The sequence below is a fragment of the Sparus aurata genome, chromosome 3, assembly GCF_900880675.1.
Source record: "Sparus aurata chromosome 3, fSpaAur1.1, whole genome shotgun sequence".
NCBI classification, from domain to species: Eukaryota; Metazoa; Chordata; class Actinopteri; order Spariformes; family Sparidae; genus Sparus; species Sparus aurata.
In genome coordinates, this window is record NC_044189.1 from 4,145,777 (window position 1) to 4,158,343 (window position 12,567).

Below are 12,567 nucleotides of genomic sequence, written 5' to 3' on the forward strand. Positions count from 1 at the left end.
ACTAAAATGCTTTTTTGTTTTAGTCAAATTTTAGTCACTTCTATATGTGATAGTTTTAGTTCAGTTCTAGTCGACGAAAACTCAAACAGGTTTTAGTCAGTTTAAGTAAAAAACAAAAACAAAAGAAGTATAGTCTTTTATCAAATTAATTTAGGTCAATCAAAAGATCTACAAGCTCACTAATGTGTTGAACTTGTAGATCTGCTATTTTCACAACTTATGTGTGACACTCTTGTATGATGAAGTCGGGCATCAATTCATGAAAAAACAGTTGAAATGTGCTGATATGTGCTGATTGTTATTCTATACCTTGTGGTTTTGTACACTTAAATTGTTCAATAATAATTAAAAAAAGTGACAACAAATTTGTCTCCACAATAAGAGCTTTACATTGCACCCTATTTGAGTTTAGAACTGGGGTCTTAGCGGGGGGCTTTTAATTTGAAAGTAGCGACCGTTAGTAACTTGCAGCTACAACAGCAGTGAACAACGAAGACAGAGACCGAGGAGACGCTGCATCTCCCGGGTCTCAGCGGCTGTCCAGTTGCTACACCAACATTAAGCAGAGATGTCATGTTTTAGTGATCAAAGAGCCATGTTCATCGTTATTGTCATGAAAAAAAGGGGCGTCAACGAAATAATTTCGTCGTCGTCATCGTCGACGAAAACAACACTGCTCCAGACGTCTCTGAACATGCAGCTGAACAGAGAAACGGCACAAAAGTTTGCAAAGAAAAACAAGATGTAAGTGAGCGAGATCTCACATATAACATACAGGAGGAGACACGGAGCACTAATGCATCTTTTGTGAGCAAGATTAGAACCAGACAGACATGCAATCAAAGTGCATTATCACACACACACACACACACACACACACACACACCTGTGACTGTCCCTCTGTCTGTCTGCTCTCAGAGGGGAAGAGACTCCTGAGTGTTTTCCTCACGGACTGCAGAGGACCTTTGTCTGGGGGAGAGAGAGAGACGTGCAGAGGGAGATGCAGCGGGTGAAGGTCAATAAATTATACAAACGCAGCTTTTGAGCGACTCAAAGCTTCTGGCGAGAATAAATCTGTCTGCAAATTGAGGTTTTTTTTTTGAGAGAAAGAGAGACTGCGACAAACCCAACCAAACTCCTTATTGTTGTTGCCTGGATACCATTTCACTGGGAGGCTGTTGTTGCGTGTGATAGGCTACCGAGGAGTTTACTGTGCCACAACAGACACACACGCACAAACACACACATTCTCCATCTGGTTGGTCGCGGCGAGCAAGCTGCCGAACCTTCCCTCGTCGCCATTTCGGGTTGCAAAGTTATTAATTAGGATCTTTTGACATCTGCTGAGGTCCGAGACAAACAAACTTGGTCATGTCTCGGTGGTAAACAGTGTGAAAGGCTGACAAATTACTCAAATAAATCACTTTAACCTTTTTATCTGGTGAGCAGCCTGGTTGGAAGGACAAATGGGGAGCTGCAGGGTGCTGCCGGCTACGAATTATCGTCTATTAGCATTTTGTACATTTTCAGTGTCTTTACAGGGTTCTGCAGATAATTAAAGACCTTTTCAAGATCATTTTTAACCAAACTTAAGAAAGAAAATAAAAAAAGCATATGTTTCTCTTATTCAAGCACTGCTGGTAAGTTGAAAGTGGTACATGTGGGAGGTTTATGTGTTAAGTGTCAAGCGACAATATAAGGTGTAGTGGAAGGTTTGAATGTTTGTCCAGTCAGAAATTTTAACTTTCATGCAGAACAAAGATAAATAAATATAATAAGATAAAATGTTTTCCCTCTCAAGACCTTGCAAATCAAAATTTAAGACTTTTAAATGACTTTTAAGGCTTAATGTGTTTAAATTTATGACATTTTAAGACTCGTTAAGGACCTGCAGACGCATATTTGTCTGTGCTCAACAGATTGTATAACATAACATCGTGTTCCCTATGATGTGATTAACTCCCATGTTCAGAAGCACCGTCAAGATGTGTCTGTGTCCTCTCAGGCCTGAATGTACTTAACACATATGAGAACCCGGTGAGCTTCATGGACCATCTGGGCTCTGACTAAATGCGTTGTCATATCAGCTGACGTCTTTTTTCTGAGGGGCAGTAAGGGGGGAGACGGAGAAAAGAATAAATCCTATTACATTCCCAGAGTGAGCAGAAATGTGTCTGAAGGAATCAATATTACTTTGACAAGCCCTATAAGGCTTCCACTGCCCGGCCGCAACTCTGTGTCACACAACTCCACAAGTGTAACTGAGATAAGGAGAAACTGTGACCGTCCTCCAACTAAAACTGGAACATAACTTCAACAGAAACTAGATTTGAGGTTCACAGAAGGCGATACGAAGACATCAAACCTTTATCCTTCTCTCCCCGGAGGAAGTTTTTATCACATCCTATTAAGACTACGCAAATTTCATTTTGTTCATTTATTACTTCTCCCCAGAGGCGGCTAATGCAGAAATAATGCATGACCATAAAACCTCCAGTGAGATGAAACACAAACTGAAGGTGTGCAGCTCACCGGGAGCAGGAGCAGTGTGGTTTGAAGACGGCTCCGGAGGCTTTGGAGGAGGCAGCGGGCCGTTCCTCTCCTCCTGCACACAACAAACACATGTCAATCAGTAAACTTCATTCATAAAGCAAATGGCAACATGTGCCTGACAATAAACTGGTGCTCTCAGTGAATAAAAGGTAACTTTTGGCGTTAAAACTGAGGCAGATGGCTACAGAGCAGAGAGATGTTGGACAGGAGTAAAGCAAATATATTCCACTTTGGACGGTTACACTGAAAACTAAAAAGCTCACTAATAGCTTGAAAACAAACAGAACAAATTAAAGCCCAACCTTTTCTCCATCCTCTTCATCTTCCTCATCGACGAAGGCGAAGGACTCCCAGCTGTGTTTCTGAGACTGGTTCTGCTCCTGTAGACTCTGACCCTGAATCCAAATCCAGGCAAACAGATCAATACAAACTGATCTCGTCACAATAACAGGACTGAACTCTGCGTGAACTCCAAGCTGTGCCAACTCATTCAACTACTACTACTAAACTAGTACAGGAAGACATTCTGGCATTGATTCTGAGTCACTTACATGACCCTGAAGCTATTGACATATATTTATTAAAAATAAAACATTTTTCAGTGTCGCCCACTGTCGTTTCTGCGACACACACGCATTAAAAAACCTGAAAAACGGACTGAAAACTTCCTGCAACATAAACACTGATTGCTCGTTAATCATTCAAGCGATCAAAATGTGCATTTAAGCCAGTAAATCCCAACTCTGGTGACTCATTTTAACTTTTAATCACTTTTCTATTATTTTTTTTTTCCCCAGTTTTTGCTAAAACAGTTCATTCCATACTTGTCCCAATGATTCCCAAGTTTTGATGCATTTTTTTGTGCGTGTCTGAAGTATTTTGAGGCACACAAATGTACTTTTACATCTTCATACCCACAGGATGTAATCTGCAATGTATATATTACATTTTTATTATATTGTGTATAAAGATAAATGGGATTTGTTTTCTCACCGTGCCAAAATCTCTGTTTGTCTCAAACAAGGAAAGAAAAATGAAACCAGTATAATTTATCCTGAAGTCATCCAGTGATATGATGATATGAGGTAATAGAGACGTCTCAGACTGTCCTCACCTGCATCAGGAGTCTTCTCTCTGGTGACAACCACCAATCACAGAGAGCCAGAAGCTCCAACCTGTCAACGCTGCCCAACAGGATCATAGAATCTGGAGGGAAAAGGAGAAGAAATCACTTAGACGACAACACAGGATAAGATTAAGATCCTATGCAGCTTTGTGTATAGATGTTGGCAGGAACTTCACAACCTGGACTGGTTCAGTTTATGGCAACTGTTAAGATTAAAGTCAGCATTCAGCCTTTTACCTCTCGAGTCGACCAGCGGGATTGATTTGAGTGAGGAGGAGTCCAGCAGGAGTTTGACTTCTCTGTATGTAGACTGGGATGATATAAACTTGACCTTTCTCACCATGATGTCCTCTACAAAGATGTTGTACTGGCTGTAGGACAGACGTACAGATGCAGAGGTGGACAGACACAGCTTGTAAACACATTTCATACTTCATGTTTCAACAGAAAAGCATCTTGGAAAGTTCCTTGAGATTAACTTTCAGCAGCAGAGGAGAACCTCTTTGGAAACATCACACACCTCATGTGTCCGAAGCCAAGCTCCGGCAGGTACGGCAGCTTCTTGACTTGGATAATGGAGTCGTAGAGCGAGGGCTGCAGGCCCTGGGCCACCATGTTGGCCAGGATTACTGCCACCATCATAGGCAGGATGTGGGAGATCTGGCCTGTCAGCTCGAAGCAGATAACTGCCGTGGACACTGTGTGAGTCACAGCCCCGGTTAAAGCTGCAGCTCCTGTCAGAAACATGGGATGGGATGGGAGGTAGTAAAGGAAGGGTACAGAAGGAGAGAGGGTTGGAAGGATGGGGGTTAAAGATGAGGAGGCAGAAGAGGAGAACGACAGAAGAAACATGAGGATGTAAAAAGGATAGAGGGAAGTAATAACACAAAGAAAATAAGGAGAAAGGCGACACCAATCGTGGAATAGAGTGCAGGAGAAATAAAGGAGGAAAAAGAGTTACTTCAAAAAGAAAAATAGGAACAAAGTGAGATGAAGGAGGAGAGGATGGACGAGGGAATGGGGATAAAATGGGACAGGCACTGAGAGAAAGAGTTAACAGAGTTTCATAAAAGGGTTTGGAAGCAAAAAGAAAGAAGGAGAAGCATAAAAAAGGATGAAACAAAGGAAAGCAAAGGATGGGAGGCATGAGGAAGGAAGGAGGAATCAAGGGAGAGAGAGGAGGGATGGGCTTTGTAGGGCAACAGGAGGAGGATTGAAGGAAGGCCACGTTTCTGGGTCAGTGGCTGAGGTGAGGACAGCAGAGAGAAGCCACAGTGACATTTAACTGTCACAGCAAAGTGGCCACATGCTCTGATGGGAGGGAGGAAGAGGAGGAGGAGGAGGAGGAAGACAAAGAAGGGAGGGGGAGGTGAGATGAGGAAGATCAGGCGGGGAGGACAACTTGACAGCGAGTGACAACTCGAGGGCCGGCGAGGTTGACGTGACGGGGGGGAGGAAGAGGAGAAGTTGGAGGAAGGAGAGGATGAGAGAAGTGACAGGAGAGAAGGAAGGAGGACATCTTGACCACTGCTGACAAGCTGAGGGTGCAGGAGGTTGACAGTTAAGGAGGAGAAAGAGGAGGACAGGGAGGAGACAGAGGGGAGGTGGACAGCTTGACATTAAGAATTCAGTGGCATGGGTTTAAAAATATGCAGCAGTAATTGGTGATCATTTGTGCCTCAAGAGGAAAAAGTGCCTCAATTTGCATTATATAGTCTGCATGTTAGTCGTAACTGCAGGAGGATGAACAAAAGTTGCCGAGAGAAGGAGGAGGGGGGTCGCTAAGAGGAGGAGAGAGACTAACCAATGACTGCGTACCCTCCAGGGATGATGCGGTAAAGGATGCCGTCAAACACGATCCCGTGTGGAAACAAGGTCGCCATGATCTCCCCGACCAGCCTGCCGAACGCAGCTCCTACAAGAAAGCACAAGAATTCAAATATTACCTTTCAAACCGCTGAAGGGATATCCTATGATCTAATTAATGAGGAATAGTATTTAAATTAGTGTTACGTGAGAATTAGTTTCTATTTAAGTTTATTTTTCATGTCATTCTTGACCTTGAGGAACATTTCTGCCGCCATAATTGAGGCAGGAAACACTCACGGATGAGGTGATGTTTAGAAATGTCATACACGTTACAAGTTCATAGCAGGCCAGGTGTGGCTAACGTGAGCTCCGCTAACAGCTTCACAAAAACGTGTGACACAGACTGAACTGAATGCAATGATAGGCAGGTATGTTGTTGAGAACTTGCTCCCGTTATCAACAGTTGACTCAAACTCCTTCAAAGCACTCATTGGCAAAATATCAGGGAGAGCAGGAGCCGGTCCGCCATGCAGAAAGACATTTTCTAAATAACGGTACATATGTGAGTACGCTAAAATGACTGCCGAGCTCAAAAGGGGGAAGAAAAAAAGAAACGCAATAGTTACTTTTCCTGGTAACTAATTACTTTTATAGTGGAGTAATTCCGTTACTAACTCAGTTACTTTTGGGAGAAGTAACTAGTAACTATAACTAATTACTTTTTAAAAGTAACGTGCCCAACACTGCCAGCGAATGACCGAACATTACCTTGAAAAAACTTTAAGAATTTGCCTGGAAAAGCTCCAGTTAACTCAACAAATTACAAACAACAAAGGTCGTTCAATAAATGTTATTTTACTACTACAGACGAATATAAAATATCACTGTCTGGTCTCCCGTATTTGTGTTTTTATCCCCAGAGCAAACAGAACAAAAGTCATCAGTGTTTCCAGTGACAGCAGATGGTGGAGCGGCTGATGAAAGAAATCACTTCCAACAGGATTACGTCCAGAACATCACTGCTGTCAGACAGAACCGCCTGGAACAGCAACTATCAGGCTTTATTCTTCTTTCATGAACCTGCTGTAATGGTCTCATTTAGAAAGTTTGTATAAAAAAAAAAAAGTTGATGCTTTGTGCAGCTGCACTGCGTGACAGTGCATAAAGGCCACCTTTTAAAAACCACAGAGAAACACTCACATCACTAAACTAGAGCCGAGTTTGTTCATTTTAAGTTGTTTACGGTCGGTGATGATGAATATTTTATAGTGAAGCGCTGGTAAAGGTCACGCTCCAAAGTAGTCCACTCCACAAAAACACAGATGAACTGCAAAGTACTGCAAATGAACACTGATCCCTAAAATGTTGATTTGAATAATAATTCAACTGATATCGAATTTTGAAGGTGATGAAAAATAAGCCTTGGGAGCATCAGTCTGTTCAGATCTAACTAACTGAACAAAGTGTGTATGCAATGTTTTCTAAATTAAGTTATGGAAGCACATCTAATCTCACATTTCTAAAGTATATCTCAAGATGCGTGTGGATCTTTAGTGTTGCTGCAATGACTCTCATCACATGCTGAACACCAAAATAACCAAGAGTACCATCCAACTACAGTAAAATGTGTTTTTGCTCACCCAGTATGAAGACGGGCATGAAGGCCCCGGATGGAATGGGCATGGTGGTGGCAACCGCAGACATCCAGAACTGCAAGACAAGAGAAAGAGAGACGCTCTTCAGACAATCAGTAAACCTGCATTCCTTCCTGTGACCAGCAGGGGGTCAACTCCACTGGTTGTGACAAAGAAGACAGATTGTATGTAAGCTTATGAGGAAATGACCCGACTTCTAACTTCTCAGTAATAAACAGATTCCTGATGAGTTCATGGTCTCAATCTCTAGTTTCAAGTCTTCCTCAACGCAGCGTGATGTTCATTTATTTAAACAGTCCCTCCAGAAAAATGCGATTATGCGATTGCATAATTCAATGCATAATCAGCCAAAGTTTGCATATTTATGCCGGGGCCGCATTTTCTCAATACGCCGCACTTTCGCCGTATAAATTGCCAATTTCCACGCAAAATATGCAGGGCTCGCATGATTTCATAATCCCCGCATTTTCGTTACAAAAAAGTCACATATATCTCAGCAGAAAGTTGAAAAATGTTGCGTTTGCTTCACACAAGAGCAGCCATTTTCCCCTGTTGCCATGGGAACGTTATGAAGTGACGTAATTACGCGATTTGAACATCATCAAAAGCTGCAAACCCCGCGATGAAGCCATGATGAAGCCCGCAAATCAGTCTCATTTGCCAAGAAAAAAATCATACTCGTTTCAAAAACCTTACAGTTGTAAGTATATTAGTAGTATGTGAATGTACGGTACAGTGAGAGATTGCACTTTGTGCACTGGAAGCACTTATTTAAACAGAAGATGTCTGTTTTGTACAGCTACCTCTGTAAAACAGGAAACACTCATTTTATTTTTTTTTATATTTTCTTTATTCATACTTACAGAAGTTGTAGCATATTCCTTTTGTAAAGCTACAGAACTTGTTTGACTCTTCAATGTTCTGTAAGTTTCAGCCATGTGTTTATTAAGTTCTGAAATAAAACAAGATGAGAACTTAAATATTCCATTCTGTGATGTAGTATGCTGCTTATCATAGGAAGCAATAAGAAATGACTCTTTACATTAAGGTAGTAGCCCAGTGAGAACAGGCTGTTGGGGGAATCACTTTTTTTTCTCTTTTTATTATCAAACCGTTCCCGCAATTTCATCGCATAAAATTGCATAAATATCCCGCATATTCCATCGCATTTTTTAAGAAAAAGTGCCGCATAATCAAGGATTTTTGCCCGCAACAATCACAAAAAACAAAAAGTGAGGTATGCTTTGGGCGTGGCCATCTTCTGATTGACAGGTTGCTTTGACGACATGTTCCTTGGTTCTTAGTCAGTCTGATCAGGATATCGTCCATTTCTAGCTCCAGAAAAACAAGACTTTAACGCCAAACTAGAGGCTTCAAAATGGCCGTCCACAAACAAATTGGCGACGCCATGGTGGGTTCTCACTTTGGTCCAAAGTCAGTCAGTGTGTCTGGCACTCTGTGACTGAAGTTCTTGTCCAAACTAAACATTTAATCATTGGCATTATTCTCAGTGTTACAAGCTGAACAAGTCACCTAATCTTCTCCACAGTCGGGGAGAAAACACAAGTCTCAACTCCATTTTCTCTGACAAGAGCAAACAGGTCAAAGGCAATTTTTTCTCTTTTCTGTTTTTACCTTCAGTATTCTCTCCTTGTTGCTTGCAGGCTACTCACCCTCTACTTATCAAATCGCTTCCAAGATGTTGAGAGACTCTCGTTATCTCTGATTTTGAATTCCGAGAGAAAAAAAATCATTTTGTCACAGCTACATGAGTCACAGAAGTGGAGAATCAGGGAAGTCTGTGCGTGTCTATGTGTGTGTATGTTGCTTGGGGGGTTGACCCAATCACCCTCGGGTGTCCTCGAGCAAGGCACTTAATCAACAGCTGCTCCAGTGCTGCAGCAGCAGCAGCAGCAGCAGCAGCAGCAGCAGCAGAGAGCTGTAGCTGTGACTCCCAGATGATGTGCGACTGTGCAGGTCTGAGAGGGTGAAAAGATCAAACTCCTCTGCAGAGAAAATGAAAGCTAAACTCAACCTTCACTTACAGCGTTTGTCTCCAAACAAGTTCTGTATTCATCAGAACCTAAAGCTGGGCTAATAACAGACTTTGTTCCTGGCTGTGGAGAACTCATCAGAGATAATGATGACCTTTACACCAGCGCTGGGCTCTTTTGTTGTTTGTGTCTCCGTGAGAGAGAGAGAAAGTGTTACAGCTGCATCCCTCCACACCACACGCTGGGCTTTCTCATTTTTGATTCGAAGGGATCGGCGAGAAAACACTACATTACCATTTTAACACTCCAGATTACTATGCTACACATCGTTTGTCATCATCGTTTGAGAACTTAATTACTGTGGTACAAGATAAAAACTCATTAGCACGTCTCTCACAGGGTGGCTGCTATCCTGATGACACAGAGGCCTGAGCTCACTGTCTTCTTCTCTCTTTTAATCCTGACAGTCAAACACAATCAGGCAGAAACACACAACGCGCTAAAACACACACACACACACACTTTCATCAGAGTCACAAATCCTGAGATAGATGGGAGCAGAAACACTGACAGAGTTAGATTCACTGTTTGATGGAAAACAAAACGGATGGGCTGAAAATAAAAAGAGGAAATATGGCTCCTGGTTTATGTGCAATACAGAGAGACAGATGGAGGAGAGGAAGGTTATTGTCTTAGTCTGAAATTAACTACAAAACAAGTAAATTACAGCAGAATATATAGACTGAAGACTGAAAGTAAAGGATTTAACTCATCCTTAAAAACAAGTGAACAAACCGCTTGTGGGTTTTGTTTAAAATCTTGATTGCTACTAGATCAAAACTGTAAACGTGTCTTGAAAATATCCTTCTACGTTTTTTGAAACTACTTAACTTCCCGTATTTCTTTAAGATTTTTACTCTGAGGCATGTCAACACTCGGGATGGCGTGTAGCTCTCTAATTTTCATACAATGTGTGAATAATCAACCTACAACGTTCTTTTACATTTAGATGATCTTGTGCGATGCAGCACGTCACTTTGGTCGGTGTCCTTTTCCCTGGAGATGATGAACAGTCGACAGAGAAACCTCAAAGTAAAATAGACGCAGTCGTTCAGAGGCATTTAACCCAAGATGGTAAACAGTAAAACTTTCTGTTCGACCACTACACCTGTTATCTAAACCCATCTTTCTCCCGCAGTGGGAAAAATCATTTTGCTTGTTGTTATGCAGGAAAATGGAAAATGTACAGGCAGGCGGAGTCACTTTAAACAAGTAAAATGAGCAAAATAAGAAAAACAAGCCCCCCTCTGACACCATCCTCCTTGAAGATAAAATATTGCTTTTGTTATTCCCCGCTGACACACCGATGAGGTGCTGCTCCTCTCCTATTCTGTGCAAGACTGCCACTTCAGACGTTATCAAGAAATGTGCACACGCGTTTTCTTTTACCACAGATAAAAGAACATTCTGATGCTTGAAGTGGGGACTTAAAGCTGAAATGATTGTAGATGCACAGTTTGTATCAGACTACTTGGTTAAAGCTTCTCAGTCAGGTGGTTTGAACTGCAGACAATAAAATAGAGAAAGTCAAAAATAGGGACACAGAAGCAGAGAGAGGCTTAAACACATGTGGGAGAGAGGAGGACCCAGAGTCTATGTTTGTGTATGCATTAGAGAAAGGCTGACAGCAGCAGAAGGCGGCGGAAAAGCAGAGAGAGTGTGTGTGTGTGTGTGTGTGTGTGTGTGTGTGTGTGTGTGTGTGTGTGTGGGTGTGTGTGTGTGTGTGTGTGTGTGAGTGTTGTGAGAGAGAGTTTTACCAGCCAGCTGCTCTCAGTTTTGGTTGAATTAAGTTTTCACTGCAGGGAGCCGCTTTGCTCAACTGATGAACACCGTGACTAAACCAATGCAGTGTCTGACGCTGAGTGACTGACAGGCTTTTATAGGCTGTTGATAGGATTATTTAAACAGGGTTTTTTGCTTAATTTGACCCCTTCAGAACACAAAAAACAGACTGAGGTTAAAAAGGCAGAAAGATTTCGATACCTCCACGGGGGGTGATTAATTTGGGGCTGTACAAACGAGAGATTTGAGGAATTCTAAGAATGGATTTCTATTAAATTCACAGTCTTCTGGTAGGCTAAATCTCCACTTCGACTTCTTCTAATTGGACAGAAAATTAAAACACTGGCCGATACAACATGACATGTTTAGAGACACTGTAAAACAAACACTGGCATGAACATCACTCTGTGTTACTGGACCTCCATGCAGACTGGAAAGTTTGGTTTTGTATTTACTGAGTAGAAGTAATCTCCTGCCCGAGCTTCTCACTGTTCTCTGCTTGAGCTCTTGAGAAGCTGCAGATTTTCACCAGACAGGAGGCAGCAACAGCTTGGTGCCATTTTCAGCAGCAGCCAACAGACTGTAGGCGGGCTGGGACTCGGAGTATTTAGAGCCCAGACTTTGTCTGTCTCTGATTTTTTTTTTTCCATGCATGAAACACTTGAAGTCAGAAGCCCTGGTCACACCAATTCCTCAAAGAAGAAACAATACTGGGGGTGGACAGATTGACAGAAATGGATAAAAACAGTATGAATATAGTGAGGCTGAACACGAGGAGGGCTACCCTTTGCCTTCAAAACAGCTTTGATTTTTGGAGACGTGTGTTTGTGTTCTGATTACACATCCAGTCAAACTGATGGTTTGTGTTTGGTGGTTTATCTCTCAGCGGGTCGGTTTGATAAAAAGCTGGGCGACAACCTCACTGCCTGGCTGTCACAAACAGTGCGGGAGTTGTTGCCCTCTCATGATTCATGGGATCATTTTAGAAAACAATGTCCGACTGTTTCAAATATGGACTAGAAAGAAGGATTACCAATTGGTTTTCCTGTTATATAGTATACTGAACTGTGTACATTCAGATATTAGACAGAGGAAACTAGAGAAAACAATCAGTGGTAGGCAAAGACCAGGGACAATTATATTACTTTCTACTTTTATTATATATATTCTTTTTTTATATGTGGCTACTCATTAACTGATAGTGAGTCCGGCTGCTGCTCTCTCTCTCTCTCTGTGTCTGGGCCTCATCAGATTTTGGAACAGGTCTAATTATTTTCCACTCTATTCTGAATCAGTCTGACTGTCATCAAGCTCCTTTGGTTTAAAGTCCTCTACTCTGACATTGTCTGGATGTTAATGAAACCACTCATTAATTTGGTATGGGAAGGAGCAGCCACTGCACTTTCGGAGGTCTTAAAAAATGGCCTTGGACACTCCGCGACCAAGCAGAGTCTGTATAAGACCTTATTATTCCCACTAGACTAGCTGTCATCTGTGAACCAATTTATGAGCCTTAACTTTCAGCAACCAGTTTTAATTGCAGGATAGAAATGTGACTGTTTCTGGGGATTTTTCTTTAAATAAACGC

The 12,567-nt window shown here is 42.0% G+C and overlaps 1 protein-coding gene across 1 annotated transcript in view; it reads right to left on the reverse strand.

Moving 5' to 3' along the window:
* Positions 1-12,567, reverse strand: part of clcn1a (chloride channel, voltage-sensitive 1a) — a 45,621-nt gene that overhangs the window by 15,594 nt on the left and 17,460 nt on the right. The window contains exons 13-20 of the mRNA XM_030413031.1: positions 7,129-7,198; positions 5,484-5,594; positions 4,200-4,413; positions 3,917-4,050; positions 3,668-3,759; positions 2,856-2,948; positions 2,533-2,605; positions 887-969 (exon numbers count right to left, since the gene is read on the reverse strand). Coding sequence (XP_030268891.1) covers positions 887-969; positions 2,533-2,605; positions 2,856-2,948; positions 3,668-3,759; positions 3,917-4,050; positions 4,200-4,413; positions 5,484-5,594; positions 7,129-7,198 — 870 coding nt within the window. The remainder of the gene's footprint in view (positions 1-886; positions 970-2,532; positions 2,606-2,855; positions 2,949-3,667; positions 3,760-3,916; positions 4,051-4,199; positions 4,414-5,483; positions 5,595-7,128; positions 7,199-12,567) is intronic.